Source organism: Gambusia affinis, linkage group LG07, assembly GCF_019740435.1.
Source record: "Gambusia affinis linkage group LG07, SWU_Gaff_1.0, whole genome shotgun sequence".
NCBI classification, from domain to species: domain Eukaryota; kingdom Metazoa; phylum Chordata; class Actinopteri; order Cyprinodontiformes; family Poeciliidae; genus Gambusia; species Gambusia affinis.
The window spans coordinates 9470917-9488294 of record NC_057874.1 but is presented as its reverse complement, the minus strand read 5'-3'; the positions used below and the strand labels follow the sequence as shown (position 1 = coordinate 9488294).

The following is a 17378-nucleotide window of genomic DNA, read 5'->3' as shown; positions in this document are numbered from 1 at the left end:
TCTCAGGTTGCTATTTAGATTAGAACGGAGTAAATAACAGATCTGCGTATTTCCGTGTGTTTTCCTCTGTGATTGGACAAGATCTTCATGAATATTCCATACACCCGGAAGTAGGGCGGTACTACTGGCGCTTTGCTGTCGAGTCACCTCTGTCAAGCGGGATGGAGGAAAAGGAGCCGCTATTATGCTGATAAACGCAGGATCCCGACGGACTGAGCATCAATAACCGACATCAGTTCAGTTTAAACTGATCATTTATCTTTAAATTACCGAATTTGTCTTGTCACAGTTTGCCAAAATGATGGAAGAAATCGACAGGTTCCAAGTGCCTCCTGTCAACGGAGAGACACAGCCTTTGGTAAGAGAGGAAAGACAAAACCCATCGTATTATGCAAATGAATCTTTACTGAATTGTAATGAAGAGATTCTTCTCTCTTCTATGGCCGATTGTAACAGATGTGTTACGATATTATGTTGGTGAGGCAACGTATAGTAATTTGCAGCTTTGGGATACAGTGGAACCTGGGATGGGTGGATGTAGCGACCAACTAAAGATAAAAAGAAAAGGATGCCGATTACCACCTTCCCTATTTAGTATAAAAATAAAAATGTCCGCGTAGTATTTAATGAGTAAGCGCACGTCCCACCCTCTGTATCTGAGTAATTTAACTACGCACTTAATCAAAATCGTGAGTCTTTAAAGCCCACGTCGTATGCGCTTGTTTACATCAATGCTGTCATAGCTTAGTGTTTTTACATTTCGTCATCGACTGACGTGTTATTTTGGTCGGGATGGGTACCAGACCAAAAGATCGCGTGAAGTGGGTCCTCGCCGTGAGCTGGACTCGTCAGGCGAAGCAATGCAGAATGATATTTCCAAATTTTTTACACCAATTGCTCCAGCTCCAAATTGGTGAAATAACAGCTAACTGTTTTCACAGTTCGTTTTGCAAATAAAAAGTTTGTGTCTGTTATTACATAATTAAATAAATTTAAATGGGATTCATTAATTTGCACTTCAGTTTGAACACCTAGCAGAGTTACTCTATAAATTCTAGCTATTATAGTTTTATTTTATAAATAATTTTGATGTGCTCATCCTGTTCTAATTCTGTACTGCTCTAGCAAAGCAATCGGATGCATCCCACCATCCAACATGGTGAATATTTCATCCCCTCAGATTTCTTTAGATTATCCAGATTCAGATTTTTGGATTGTAGCTGCAGTTTTCTCACTTAGCATTCTTTTAATAATCATGCCCTACTCAAACAACACCGGATCCTTTTTAGTATTGTCTTATGCTAACCTCTCAAAGAATTGCTCCGGTTACGCTTCCACACTAACCATAACAAGATCGCAGGTGCTGTGGCACACATGGTCCTGCATTTTGATGCTAATAAACCCCATTGTGCTTCCCAAGCTGCATGAATGCACTTGGCACCTGCCAAATTCACACAGAAATAGTTCTTACATAAAATATTGAGTGAAGTAATCATCACCTGCCCCCTTTTTATGTTGCTTTTTTCTGAAAAAGAAAATTGCAAAAAAACATATATATACCACACATTATAGAGCATGAAAAATCTCTATAATCGTGAACCATAAACCATGGTTCATGGTTTATGCTCATGTGCCCCTGCTTTTCATAATCATATTGTACTATATGTTGTTGCAATTGTTAGAAGATTGTTATAGCATTCGTTTGTTTCAGTAATCACATGATGTATCATCCTTCACTAGGATTGGTCAGTGGGTGGCTGCAATGTGTAATCCTACCAATTGCTTAGAGTTCATGCTGTGTCAGCAGCCATGTAGCTTTTCAGCATGTGAACAGGAGGACAAACAGATAAATGTGACACACTGAGGGGTACACAGTGCTTTGTGAACGTATTCTCGCTCCTGTTTTAACATTCCTCCACTTTATAAGCTCCAACTATATTTCCTTGGGCGTTTGCATAATTATAATAAAGGATGAAAAGATACATGGTACTTTTTATTTCACAAATGAAAATCTGAATAGCGTGGCTTGTATTCATCTCTCCTGACTGTTCTGGAAATTTACCGTTTCTAAAAAGCTGAAGATCAATCACAATGGATGGAGTTTTTCTATGAACATATATTTTCAAGCTTTGCTTCAAATTCCCAGCTGGAACTAGGATAGGGCTTTGACTGGGTCTTGTGAATATGCTTTAATGCAAACCATTATATTGTAGATCTGGCTTTAAAATCAAGGTTGTATTGTTCAAGTGAACCGCTGAATTTATGCTGAGATTAAATCACACACATTTTGAATTTTTAAATTAAGTTATTGTAAACCCTGATGTTTATGGTTGCAATGTGACAAAATGTGAAATCACTAGAAGGGTATGAATACTTTTGCAAAGCACTGAATGTGTACACAACATCTTGAGGGAGAGTATTTGTATGGAAATTTATGCTGTAGGTCAAGGCTGTATATCATGTTTTAATGTACATAAATAAGATGAACTGCCCCAGGTGCCATTGCCCTATCTATAGTTCAGGTTACATCTGCACAGCAGATGCTAACGGAGGAAACCTGAGCCCCTTCTGTGCTTAATATGTTATTTTAAATCCCCTCTGAGTATTTTTTTTTTCCACGCCGCAATTTCTCAAAGGGCAAAATTTTCATGTCAATCATTCTTTTGAGGAATTCCAAGTTATCATTATCAACATTTTTTTTTTTTTTTTTTTTTACAAAGACTTCTAAATTCATTTTCCGTTGTGTGCCTGCTTTCTAGTAATGAAGTAGAATAGAATAAATTAATATCAGGCACAGACGGTTTAGTACAAAATCTGTTTTACTTCACACCATTTCCTTATTATATCTTTCTGGTGAAAAGCGCTAAAGGAATAATAATGAAAAAAAAAAAAAACAACAACACAGCGGTAAGCCTAATCATCTAAAGTAAAGGGCCTGCCATCTGAAAGGAAATACTCGTGCTTCATGCAGTGGGATTAATTTGTCTTTTGTGTTGAGATTTCTCTTTTTCCACCTGTCTGTGGGCATCATGTTCACAGCTGCAGCTTTCGTTAAGTCTCCCATGTAAGGGAAAAAAAAGCATCACTGACGGATAAAGATGAGGCTATTAATGAAGTTGACACCCCAACGCAAGGTAGAAGAGCGATGCAGACTGATGTCCAAGGCTGAACCTTAAAAATGCATTCACAATAGGGTTTCTATACAGTCTGGAGAAGTATGGAGTTTGCCTTTATTTTTGTTTTCCAGGTCTGGATTCCTGGAGATGACAGACTACTCAGTATGGAAACACATTTAAATCATCAGAGCTGGCCTTAATAAAGACTCTCAGTTGGCCAAGAGCAACTGATAAGGCTGTGCTTATAAGCATCCAAATCTTATCAGTCATGAATCATATCTCAGTCAACATATCAGTCTCAAATCTATCAGAAAATGTCTTTGCAGGGCACTGTTACCTAATTCTTTAAATATGAATAAATAAGATGTTTAAATATATTTTTTCTGTTGATTGTGAGGTTTGGCTCTGGTTGAACAAATACAATGCAGTATAGAAGGAAAGGTTCACAAGTAACAGGATTATATGCAGAGTTGGTGCCTGATTCCTCTACATGATCTTTATCAAACACTCCTTGCTATCATAGACTTACAACAAAACATACTGTATTTGTGTGTCAGAGTGGCCCAGTCAAAGTCCAGACTTGGATCCAGTTTAGAACACGAGTTAAATATTCTAATAAGTAATGTCTATAAGCACTTCCATCCAATCTGATAAAGTGTGAGTAATTTATTGAAGAATGGGTAAAAATGTCAGTCTGTACATGAGCAAATTTGATAATGACATACCCCAAAAACAAAAAGGTTTTAGCTCTTATTGTCATGACAGATGTTTAAACAAAATATTTTAATTATTAATTGTTTAAACCTACCATTTTCCTTTCATTTTACAGTGATGTAATGTTTTTTGGTTTTTTTGCCTTAACATAAAATTTACATAAAGAGTTTTGTGTTGATAACGTACTAAGATGTAGCAAGTTCTTATGCTAAGCACAGTAAATGTCTATCAACCTCCATCCACTACTTGTGAAACATTCCAGAGTTCTCTGTAATGTTATATTGACACTTATAGTAATGTATTGTGAAGCCTTATATTTTGTTGCTGCACCTATCATCAGCTGTGAAGCCAGTTTGTTCTTGACCATTTTTTTGAAATTGTGTAACATAAAAATTTATATGCAAAATAAGCTCTTCACTATCCCTGCTTAATTTCTCGTGAATTTTTCATCAAGCCCTCGTGAGACTCAGTGAGCTCCGTCGGTTTGTGATACTGGCCCAAATCGAGGTAGCGTTTCTCATTACAGTTAAAGCGACGGTTTGTTGACTTAATTTCAGGGATGCTTCTAGCTTGATGTCTTTTTATGAAACAAAGACATGATTGGGTTTATAATTCATTTATTTTATAAATCCTAAATTGTAGGTTTTCTTAAAATGAGTACTTTCCACACGTTATGTGTGCTCAGAGGAACATCTTTGAAATAAAGGAGTAGATCGCTGGCGTTATTGAAACCCGACTGCCTGATAGTCAGCACTCATGTGACTTGCGAAGTTCCTCGGAGTGCAACAAGGAGACGCCTATAGAATCAACATAATGCGCCCTCTGTGACTGAAGCAGGCCAAACACATCTTGGCTCCCCCCCATTCCCTGTCTGGGGAAGCCATGGCTGTAACAGCAACCCCCTCTGTTCCTTTACATGGCCGCTTTGCCACGTCATCACCACTCGTTTATGCACAAAAGAGGCCGAGCCACCAGCATAGGCTGAACATTCATGCCTATCGATGCTTCAGCCAAGGCTGCTACGCACAGCTGAAGTAGAGGCACAAACAGGCCCTGAAGAAGACTGTTTGCCCAAGCTGTTTTGGCGTGTGATAAATCAGATTAAAATTTTTTGAGTCTGACTTAGATGTTCACTGCTGTATCTCTCTGACCTTTAGATGTTCAGCAAACACTACTGGGAAATATCGTTTGTGGCTTTAGTGGAAATCACAGTATCCTCTGAAACACGTTTTGGAACGTATTGTCACTTCACACAGTTGATGAAAAAACGATATTTAGTTGCTCAGCATTCGAAAAACAACAACTCAGTCAAAGGGGGGTCCGAATTATCAGTGGCCTTCTACCATCAAAACGTTTTGGAGATGGCTCTGAAAGGGAATAAATCTTGGCCAAATAGGATTCAGAAGTTCTCCAAAGATAATCTTAATTAGAAACACTCCCATGTGTTTTGACTCAGCAAGATGTTAATATGTCAGTGGGATTTGTGTATGCTGCTTCCTCTGTTCTAAGTAAGACTGGAGCAGTCCAGCTGGTTTTCAGCACTGCCCTGTTAGGAATCTTGCATAGGCAAAATTAAGTGTAAACATTAGAACATGCTGGATTTGTGTCTGCCATTACTTTCTGGTGAAATGCACGCTCATTAACAACGACAACCATCATAACGCCTGTGTTTATACTTTCAAAATGTATGGATGTTTCACCTAACACTTTTTAAAAACAGGGTTCTGCACTGATAAATTGAGGTAACACCAACTGTTGATGTGGGTGTTAGTGTTACTAGCTAACTTTCTGCATTGAGTGGTTGTTTCTTCTTTTCCTAGGACCCAGCAGCGTCCTCTACTTTGGAGGTGGCATCGGATCCTAAAGGAGAGAGCGTGGCCATGAACTACAAGCCCTCCCCACTGCAAGTCCAGATAGGTATTGCTGCCCCCCTTGGAAATCATCACACATTTTATAACACAGGGGTCACCAATGAGCAGCCATTATAAATGGAAGGCTTTTAACAAACTGGTGAGTGAGGAGCTATATAAAGGAAATGGGATACCACAGTATGAGGAGTGCTTTACGGTCTGTAAAAGTGAAGGAACTGGGGTCACATAGTATTTCTTAGATGATATTAGTGAATTTATTTTTAAATTCACTAATATTCAAGAGGTGTAAAAGATTAGTCTTTAGACGTTGGCTTCCATTTTTTTGCGTGTTAAAAAAAGAAAAAGGGGCCTAAAATGGACACCAAACTAATGCACATTTCAGCCGTGTCTCCTAAGTAGGCTGTGGAACAATTCAAATGAGACTTCTCATGCGTTTTTTTTAAACGAAGACTTTCTTCTTACCACTTTTTCATAAAACTGGTTTTACTAATAGTAACAATTATCATGTCAACAGATCCTCCTTACCTGAGCTGTCACTCCCAGAACTGCTTCTCTGATTGACGCTCTCCTTTCCCAGCCGGTCAGTTTTAGTAGACGGCCATGTGTTTGTCGGTTTGCAGATCTTTGGGATGTTGTTTAACAACCAAATCCAAATTTTAAGCTTCGTGCAGCTTTCTCTCAGACTTTCTCGCCTGTGTTCGTTCATGGGTCTTCATTGTGCTGTTTGTTCACTAATGTTGTCTAACAAATCTCTGAGAATAGGAAATATGGATTTATTCTGTGATTAAATTAAATTCAACTAGAGCAAAAATGTTAAAAAATGTAAAAAAAAACATTTTTCAGAAGCTTTAGAATTTGTATTGATTACCATCCACAGATTATCTTAGTTTTCTTGTATTATATCTGAGTAAGATTAAAAATGACATTACCCTAGTGTAACCCCATATTTTAACAGACGCGAAAATGTATTGCAGCCCAAAAGCAGCGGGTAACAGTGGTTCCCAGTGCTCACTACCAAGTCGAATACTGCTGCACTCACTCATTTAACACTTTTTCCCCCCTTCCAAATGATACAACTCTAGAAAATGTGTCCTGCTGTGCTGATTTATTTACTGATGACTTCACATCCTTTGTTGCCTAGAGAAACAGAGGGACCTTGCCAGGAAGGCTTCGGTGAAGAATGGCACTGTGGGAAGTCCTGTCAATCAGCAACCCAAGAAAAACGCCAGGACAAGGTAGCACCTTCCTTCGCGTCTTTGTTCCGCTCTAATTTTTGAGCAGGTTATTGGCATGCTGAGTAACACAGCAAAATACTGCAAAACAACTGAAATGCAAATCATGACATCAGTGCATCCTGCTTTGTAGGGCATTAATTGCTTCACGTCAGCCGGAGACGCCATTAGATTTTCTAACGTTGCAACCTATTCATTCAGTACACAGCAAGGCTTCCTCAAAGAAAAAGAAATGCATGAAGGGTGATGAAGGAGTCACAACCACTGAGCATAAACCCAGCACAGCCTGCGGCGTTGACAAGTGGCTCATGCACCTAATCCCACTCTCTTGTGGATTAGTGGGAATATGAGAAACGCTGCCCACTGGTGTGAACCCAAAATGTCTGTGGCTAAAAGATAATTTTGCCCTTTCTGCTGTCTGAATGCTAGCAATTAATTTTGGGAAGAGATAATCTCATGGTTCGAACTACGGTGCTTTTTTGTTTTTCTCAGTTATATGATGTGAATATTTGCAGTGATTGTTGTAAGATGGCTTTTTTTAATGTGTTTTCAAATTTTCACTTCTAATTAAGAACATGGCTGTGCTCTTTTATAGGTTGGTCGTGCCAAACAAAGGTTACTCCTCTTTAGACCAGAGCCCGGATGAGAAGCCTCTGGTTGCGCTGGACACTGACAGGTAAGCACTCCACTTCTACAATAACCTATAGCCAGACAAGTCACTTTGTAAACTATAGGGTGGTGCCCTTTAGAGAATCTGGCTAAACTTTGCAGACCTCCTTCTGTGTATATGGGGCTAATCCGTGGAGCGACTTGACTGTATTCTTAACAGAAATTGTCCTAAAAAAGGGGGAAAAGCTTCTCCCAGGGCTCAGGATTAGAGCACAGCAGGGTGAGGATTTGGACAGGCAGAAGCAGATCTATCAGAGCTCTTCCTCCACCCCCCATGTACCAGCAGGTCTGTATATTTGCCAGATGAGTCCCAACACTTGTGGACCCCTTCTTTCATTTGTATATGCCAAATCCTTTAAAACAAGATTTGTATTGATCCAAAGAGTTTACATCATACATTCGCTGACTAGCTGGCTTGTTCACAACTTAACCCATTTTTATTTTATTTTTTTTGTAATATGTGTGTTACACTGTTGTTTAAAGTGCAAGATCAACATATTTGCTTGTGAGATAAAAGATTAACTGGCTGCATTTCTGTGATATTGTTGTATTTTCTTCTCAGATTTTCATCATTCTGACCAAAATTTAGCTGCCTTGAATTTTTTCTGCATATCTGAGCCCAGTAGAGTATCTTTTGTAGGCTCTAAAACCTTGTTTACTCTTGACTTTCATGCTTTTCTTCTTGTATTCTTCTGCTAGTGTGTTAAGATCAGAGATGCGTTGCGACATCAGCAGTTCACCAGAATCGGGTTATTTTCAGTTAGATTTTTTATTTGACAGTTAACACACCACTACCAAGTTACTGCCTAACTTAAAGGAGACTCAAAGATTACGTCTTGGAGGTCTGTCTGTTGAGTGTTTAAAAGTAAAGCCATAAAAATGTAAGAAACTCTTTAAAAATATACTACTAAAGTACAAAAAGGAGGGTTGGTGTTCAAGCTTTTTAAACTCTCAATCTCTTTCTATTACGGAAGTGGATTTGGAAATGTGAGACACCTTTAGCAAATATCAAGTTTAGGTGAGAATCAATACTCTCTAGTGAATAGTGGTTTTCGCAATGCTAGCCTCTCTAATCGCTAATATAAGATTATACAGAGAGATACAAATGTGAATTGCATGAACACTGTGTTTTGAAATGCTGTTTGGTATTACCTTTGCCCACATACATGGCTTGGTACATAATGTTTTTTATGACGTTGTCTGTTTGTACTGCAATACCATCGTGTCTACAGGCTTTCAGGTTTTCTTCTTTTTTTTTTTTCTAAATTTAATGATAGTCATTATAGACAAACCCTTAAACTGTATTAGCTGTGTCAAACCACAGGACATGTATCCAAGTAAGAAGGAATTTGTGTTTGAGTCCATTTGCAAACTGTAATTTGACTTTTCAAGTTTCTGTTGGAGCAATAACTTTTTCTCACTTAAATGTTCATAATACCATCTTCATGTACCGTCTTCACAACAATTGTTTAAACATCTACAAGTTTAGATGTTTAAACTTCTAAACATCTAAAAGTTTGGTTCATCCTTCGGTTCAAGGATGAACCAGACTTGTAGAGGTCTCCTCTAAATACCTTGGCTTATTTCATGTTTTTCCCAAGATGTCTCACAAGAACGTGGCTTGTTTCAGGTGTCCTGTTAAAATGCATCCACAGGCATGCATTTTAACATGCCTGTGTTAAAATGCATGCCTGTGGTACCATGAGGTACCTTTTATGTTTAATATATTTATTGTTTTCGACAAATTAACAAAACTGCAGGTCAGTTATCAAAATACAATGATATCCGGAACATCGATCAGACGGCGATGACCAATTGGTGTCGGTTGACGCTGGCATTGGGATCTTCTACATTGTCATCATCAGTGGGTGAATCCAAACAAGATTGCAGTTACAGATAAATTCCAGAATACAACTGTCCAACTATCATTTATGTAACCAGAAAATAAACAACAAGAACAGTGATACCCCGACCCAACCCGCCCAAGTTGTACCTTTTACCTCATGGTATGAGCAGTAAATGGACTGAAATTGTCTAAATTTGTTGTGCTTTTCTAGTCATACTGACAACTCAAAAATAATATACGCTAGCCACATTCACTCATTCAAATTCACAACTGCATACACATTTATAGACTGACACAGATCACCATGCAACCTTTAGATGGCAAGAAACTCAAAGTCATGAACATTTGTAGCCTTCTTTGCACCATCTGCAAACAAACATTTCACCCCGGGTGTAGAGCCTTGTGGGATCCCATTTGTGATGTTCTTTCATCAGGGTAGTTTCTGAAGGTTTTCTACTTCTCAAAAACCATATTTTCTTTTTTTTCATGATTTTATATCTGATTTAATATCTGATAGTAAGACAGACAGGTTGTCTCTATTTATACAGTCTATGTAAATATGTGCTGTCTGCTGTATTAGGCAGCAGGTGAACGTTTCATTGTTAAAAGTTGATGTTTTATTAGCAGGAAAAATGGAGAAGCATAAGGATTTGAGAGAGTCTGCTAGCTACCAAACTGCTGACTAGATGATTGAGTTAGAGCAAAACCGAAGATAATGCGAGACATTTCCAGTGTCATACAGCCAACAATAAAGTCCTGGGAAGGAGCATTGGTGAACAACAGGATCCTGGACCACCAAGGCTTACTGACTCACAAGTGGTTTACCCGCATGATCCGATCCAACAGACGAGCTACTGTAGCTCTGACTTCTGGAGAAGAAAATCTTGGTTCTTACAGAAAGGTGTCAGAACAAACAGTGGATTGTAGTTTGTCATGTACGGGGTTGCATAGGTGGCGGGAAATTTCCTAAAGTGATGCTGAATAGTCATGTGTGTACTGTTTACTTCAAAAAAATGTATATAAACTACCTTTTTTTTCTTTATTCTTTCCTCACAAACATCTTTGCTTAATCAGTCTAATATTGAAAATGTTTCTGATCTCACTTTGTGTTTTGAAAAAGTAATTAAATACAATATTTTTTACAAACATGATGCAGTTTGTATCTACTGCAGTTTCTGTTTCTAACAGTGAACAATGTTTTCCTGCTCAACTTGTTAATGCAGCCATGGAGTGAATATGGAACTTTATTGTTGGAAATAATCCCATCAGGGCTACCTACAGGAAACATAACCATGACAGAGCAATTAGAGCAGACAGTGAGAGTTTAAGATTAGAGTACAAAATGTTACCTTAAAAATTGATTTATTTTTTTCCTTTCTGTGAAAGCCTTCTTAGGAACCCCGACTTAAAAAAATTCTTATTATGTAGTAATTTCTCTATGGTACCTTTTGCATCTTTTTGGGGTCTCACATAAGATGTTCCCTGTCTTTCAGTGATGATGACTTCGACATGTCCAGATACTCTTCATCAGGATACTCCTCAGCCGAGGTGAGATGTCTGAGGGACCAGGTATTTATACAAATATTATATTGTTTCACAGCACCATTTGGCAAACCACAACCATCGCCTTGTTTTACATCCTCCTCCTCTGTCACACTGGGTCACAAATGTGCACTCATTTAAATACAACACTTTGTCTGTTTCCACACAGCGCTCGTGTCAGTACTGCTTCACGATTTTCATCCCTCGTCCCATTTTGTTCTTTAGTATGTAGCACATCTCCTGGTTTCAGCCTGTGGCGTCCACTCATCGCCATAATAATTTGATTGTATGTGGTTGCTTTTATGTTTTATTTCATTTCGTTTGCTCCAGTCATTTGTTTACTTAAAGACCAAAGAAACGACCCATTCATCAAACGTAAAGGTTAGGAAAAAAAATCTAATTTGAAATGAGCAGATTCATCATTTAACATCTATAAACAGTACTTACTTTATGAGCAATATTTCTTATTTGTTCAAGAAATATTTAGTTTCTTGAACTAAATATTCAAGAAACTAAATTTTGCACAAGTTTTGTTTTACACTATGAATTGAGTTATTGAAATATATAAACCTTTCAGTAGTAGCTTTTAAAACGTATACGTACCGTCATGTCTGGACTACATGCCACTGCTTTATTTTATGTGCTTTAATGTGGCTCATATATGAATTTTCTCCAGCGTGTTTCGAAAAGCTGCACTGCTGCGTGAGTCTCGAGCAAATTTGCATCAAGAGAGAGATTGAGGAAGTGTGTGTGATGCTGTTCCATTCTGACAGTGAAGAGGACGGCGTTAGTGGTTCTGGTGCATAGGAGCAAGATGAAGATAGCGATCAATGATTTTTCCTTGTAGGCTACTGTATTATTATTTTTTTCTCTTTAAGAAGCTCTGTTGCAAACAGTGCTCAGAAAATGCATACATATTTCATTAAAAGTAAAAAAACAAAAAACATCTGTGTAAATATCTCAAGTTGCAATGTGGACACCAGGGGCTTAAAGACAAGTACAATACCTACTTTTTTTTTTCTTAAAGTTAGTGGGTGTGGCTTATATTCAGGCGTGTCCAATTGACCATGTGCGACTATTTCAAAACGGGAGTATTGAACAGAGCAACTGAAATTGTTTGCCTAAGTTGTTTTTGCCAGTTTTTTCATGGCTTCTACTTGTTCGAGTCGAGTTAATTTGTCTGTGAACCTTACACACCTGGTTGGCGTTGGCATTTGCAAAAGTTGGAAATATGATGATGTCCATCACAGCGGAGTGGACAGAGTGACATCACGTTCAAAACTTCACTAGTCCTGAAATTACAGTACGTACATTTGTGTGTATATATGAGAGCAGATTCTTAGTAGGCGCACCCAAATTTTGCATCTGTGTCATCTGCAAATGAAAGTTCGGCCTCCGTACAGAACCCTGTGGGATCTCATTTGTGGCGTTTTCTCATCAAGGTAGTTTCTGAAGTGTTTGCTACTCCTTAAAATTATTGTATTTCCTTTTTTCCAGTGAGATTTTTTTTTATCTGTGGTATCAGAAGTTCTTTGATAAACTGTAAACACCTCATTGTACACTTTGTTTTTAAATGCAGATTCGATATCTTGAGTCAGTTGAATTAGAGTCTTTGCTGTTGATCTGTTTATTCTCAAGTTGTTGCTTTTGCTGTTTATAAATGTTGAAAGTTTAGCTTAGGGTCAACAGAGTATATTCGGCAAAACTGTGTTAAAGTTTTGACGATTATATGTTTTTGTTTTTTTTCCTAAATATTTTTTTGCAGCAAATTAACCAAGACCTAAACATCCAGCTCCTGAAGGACGGCTACCGGCTTGACGAGATCCCAGACGACGAGGACCTGGATCTGATCCCCCCTAAAGCAGTCAACCCCACCTGCATGTGCTGCCAGGCCGCTCCCTCCACAGCCTGTCAGATCCAGTAGCTGCCCCACTCCTCCTTCATCCCTAAATGTTCTTTTTTGCCAGCTGCTGAACAGAATGGCATCGAGGAGGGAAAAAAACAACAACAACTGTCGACTTGAAAAACAGGCAAAGGCAAAACTAATAGAATGGGGGCGGAGGAAACTGAATATGTACAGTACCTGTGCATGTTCCTCCTATGGCAGGATCTGTGTGTCTTACGTCTGCGATGTTGGTTCAGCGGGGATGGATTCAACTCATGGCAGAGACCTTACCTCGAAGAAAACAATGCTACTTTTGTTTCTCCTTTGTTCGAGTTGTAGCTCTTGCTTGGGAATTTTTTGGTTTTTTGCATAAAACGATTGTGCAACATTGCAGAAGAGGAGAAACGACAAGAAGGGACAAGAAAGAATTGGCCAAATTGCTTTTTTTTTGTCGTTACTGTCGGAGGGCTGTCCAGGCACTCCACTTCCTCTCCTGGTGTATAATTTGCGATCCAATATGACGGAGTATAGGACATTAGAAGTTTGAACGAGGCCATTTTCTTTCCAATTCTCTCATTTATTTCACCTGGTCTGCTTCGTCTTCCCCTGTATGTGAGAACCAGACGTGTGTGAGTTTGGTCATGCCCAGAAAAAAAAAAAAAGCGGCGTGAATGAAACACTAGTGCTCACCCTCTCAACACTAAGCTACCAGTCAGTCTGTTATACTGAGATCTTGTCCTACTTATATCTGTTTTATATTTAGTTATAAGAAGCAGAAAAATGCATGTTGCCTGTTTACACTGCGTCCTGATGCCAGATGTGCAGATATTTATTTTAATCCACAGCCAACTCCGTGTATTGAAGAAACATTGTGTGCTTTGTAAAACGGAACATCGTCCGTCATATTTAGGTTCACCTACTGCCATTTTAGTAGATGTAGGGGGAGAAAAGCATGGCAGCACACATCGTGCGTAAATCCATGTCACAGCATCCTCACACACTGAAGGTTACGTCATAGATTGTATACATGAATGAAGACAGAGGTTTAGAATTGTATGTTTTTAGTTTTATTTACTGATGTTTGAACTGTGGCCAAATAATAATAATAATGCCCCCGGTAAAGATGTGATTAAAAAAACAAACAAACAAATTAATCAATCTTTCAAATTTCATAATTTATATAAATTTAATTTATATAAAATAAAATGTAGCTGAAGAATCTCCTAATATACATGCATATATTTCAAGTTAAACACTTTCTAGGAATGTTTCATTACTAACCCGTGACTTTAGGCTTCTTCGATGTGTGAATATCATCCACCCATCCCTTACACTTGCCTGTTTGCAGCGGGGCCGGAGCTTTTCTAGTGGTTAATTGACAGGTGGTACAGTGGCGCAACACCCATGCATGCACACGCACACACACACACGCCCATGCCTGCGTGCACACACACACACACGCCCACACACACACACACACACATACGCTGACCTGAGGTCAGTTTAGTAAGACTAATTACCCTGACAGGAATACTTTTGAACTGCGAAAGGAAGCCAGGGTATCCGGACAAAAACTCCTTGCGGAAAGACTCAAAAACTGTCATTTGGGACTCTTTAAAATGTAAAGTACAAGAAAAGAAGCCACTCCAATGAGACAGATGCGTTGACATTTAATAATAGTAATTTGAGAGCAGTAGTAAAATGTGTCATCTTTGGGTCCTAAAGATGTATTTCATTTGTACACATCTTTACCAGGGATGCCAATGCTTGTGTAGGGTGCATCTTATGGACAAAAGGCTGTACCTGTAGCGCCAGAAACTGTTGTCATTTCATACTTTATGCCATTCTTCTTGTAGTTAAGTATCTCAATAAGAACTTCTTAATTTTTCTTTAGAATTAATCTACACTTTTTACTTAATATCTGAACCACTCACACACAATCTCCCTGTTATTACACCTTTGAAAATAAGGATCCTCATGTCCCGGTCAGATTGAAAAAAAAAAAGTAGATGGGAACCAATGTGTTAACACTGCAGTGTTTTTTTTTTTTTTGTTTAAACTTTGGAAAGTCTAAACTTGTTACACCTTCTTTAGTTATTCCAACTATTCAGCTGGTATGTTTTAGGTTGAACTCCATATAGGTCCAAACTAATCCTGTTATTTTTAGGGTTTTTACACTTTAATACAAAAAAAATCTACGAAGCAGCAGGAACAAAAGCAACAGGATAGTCGTTGACTCACTGAATGGAGATGGTGTGTACTGTACATATACAAATACATTAAGTTATGGTACTGTATAGTGTAAAAATAGAGAAAATTGTATTTTGTTTTTTATTGCACCTTTTTTTCCTTTGCATATCTTTGTTTGATTAAGCCATCCTAATGACATTATCAGGTGTTACGGGTAGAGATAATCTAAAGGACTGTTAGCTACTAATAACAAAAGATGACAGGAGAGACAAATTGTTTCTTTGACAATGGCGCCTTCTCTGGTTAAAAATAATTTTTAAAAAGCCTTAAAATGATTTTGTTTTTATTGAAATAGCATATTCTACCACAGAAAATTACTGGTGTACTTCTTTTAAAAGCCTTACAGTTTTCTTTTAGTGAAGCACATTGTATCTGCTATTAGCTGATGTGTTATTTAGCATTTCACCATTTGGTTGAGCAGATAGCAGGGATGGAGCGCAGGACTGAAGGCTAATTGTAACGGAGAAGCAATGTCAGCTTCACAGTGTAGAAAGATTGGGGAAATATATTGCATATCAGTAAATATCAGTTATTGACCTTAACAGCAATCGGTCATATCAGTGCATCCACAATCTGTTTTACCTTCTTTCTGATCACTGGGCATTGTGACAACATAAACTTGCTTTCTTGTACAACCTTTTTAACTTTAGTTTTCCTTTTTTTTTTTTCAAAGCTTTAATAGCTGTTCTGACTGCAGATGTGGATGAGAAGCTATATTCTTGTAGTAATTTCCTGACTTATGTCGATTAACACATTTGTCTTTCTGAAATTGCGAGCTTTCTTATCTTTCCAGTTTAATGAGGGAAATGGCCGCCTGCTGCACATTTTATACAGTGGGGAAACAGGAAGTCATTCATTACTAACAAAAGTTGCAAGACAACTGATTAAATGAAGAAAGCAAAGTGTGCATTAAGTACTTCCTATCATGCAATGTTTTTCCCGACTGAATAAAAGTTTTCAAATTAAAAATAGTACATTGAATTTAGTTGGAAATTTTACTTCTGTGATAAAAGATGAGTCGATTTTAAGGCTTTTTACTAATGAAAAGGAGAGGGGGTGCCATATGCTACTTTTCCATCTAGATCAGGGGTAGGGAACTCCAGGCCTCGAGAGCCGCTCTCCTGCGACTTTTAGATGTATCTCAGCTTCAACACACCTGAGTCAAATAATGAGGTCATTAGCAGGACTCTGGAGAACCTGACTGCACTGAGGAGGTCATTCAGCTGTTGGATTCAGGTGTGTTGAAGCTGAGATACATCTAAAAGTTGCAGGAGACCGGCTCTCGAGGCCTGGAGTTCCCTACCCCTGATCTAGATTGTCGTTTCACTGGATGTGCATACATGACATAATTGCCGTCCACCTGAATGCTCAAAGCCAGTCCTGTGCTGGTTAAGGCACAGCTTCACTTACTCCTTGAGTCCAGAATAATGAGTTTTGTGTTTCTTTTTTTCCCCTTTATTTTCACTTGTGGGAATTAATTTCTATAGAAACAGACGCTTTTTCATCTGTCAGATGCTTGTCATGACATGATTGTGAACTGGCTCCATTTAGATTTGAACAGTGTTACAGTTCTGTGTATAGTGCAACATATCAAAAATAAATAATGGATATCTCAATGCTCTGTGTATTTTCCAGATTTTCCTTGTATTGCATCGTTATTCCCAAACAAGTCTGCAGTCGTTTTTTTTTTTTTTTTTATGCATCTTCAGAGCATTTTGAAAATTTTCTCTTCAGGAGATGAAGCCAAGTGAACCATGCTCTGTCAGATGACAGATAGTGCTTCCAAAAGTTTACTTCCACTTATCATCAGTGCGAATTTTCTGATTATTTTAGGCTTTTAATGGTGCAAAATCAGTCCAGTGACTTTGAATTTACTGTACATTTTCTTTAATTGACTTAGGGTCAAAATTATACATACTGGCTTGAATATGAAACTACATTCCACTGAGATTTGGGAATACCTTCCTCAGCAAAAGAAAACAAATGTTTTTTTTGTTTCCTTCATTAAATTCCTGGTCTAATTATGGCTGGATATATGATCTTACTTTAAGGGATTTGTTAAGTACCCAAGGTTGGTCTGAAAATTATGGAGTTTGGTTGCAATTCTTCCAAGTCAGATTAAGTGCAAATAAAAAGAAGAAGAATAACGAAAACTGGGTTTGGTAAAAATCCTGTTTTTCTCCAGACTTATTTTTTAAATTATTTGTTATTAAATACAAAGAAGATTAAAACACTAGAATTTTTAAAACTTGG

General features: G+C 38.0%; 1 protein-coding gene across 4 annotated transcripts; it reads left to right on the top strand.

The window, feature by feature from the left end:
• The first annotated feature begins 65 nt into the window (after window positions 1–65).
• On the top strand, window positions 66–16250 carry fam219aa (family with sequence similarity 219 member Aa). 4 transcript variants are annotated; one of them, XM_044122878.1, is made up of 6 exons: window positions 66–358; window positions 5651–5747; window positions 6843–6936; window positions 7529–7609; window positions 10942–11017; window positions 12756–16249. In XM_044122878.1, exons 1-6 carry the CDS (start codon window positions 299–301, stop codon window positions 12912–12914), a joined length of 567 nt encoding a protein of 188 aa, XP_043978813.1. In that variant the 5' UTR covers window positions 66–298; the 3' UTR covers window positions 12915–16249. The 4 variants fall into 4 exon arrangements, with proteins under 4 accessions (XP_043978813.1, XP_043978816.1, XP_043978814.1 ...); XM_044122881.1 differs by lacking the exon at window positions 12756–16249 and adding an exon at window positions 11667–12740 and having other exon boundaries at window positions 67–358; XM_044122879.1 differs by having other exon boundaries at window positions 70–358; window positions 10942–10996; window positions 12756–16248.
• Window positions 16251–17378: the final 1128 nt, after the last annotated feature.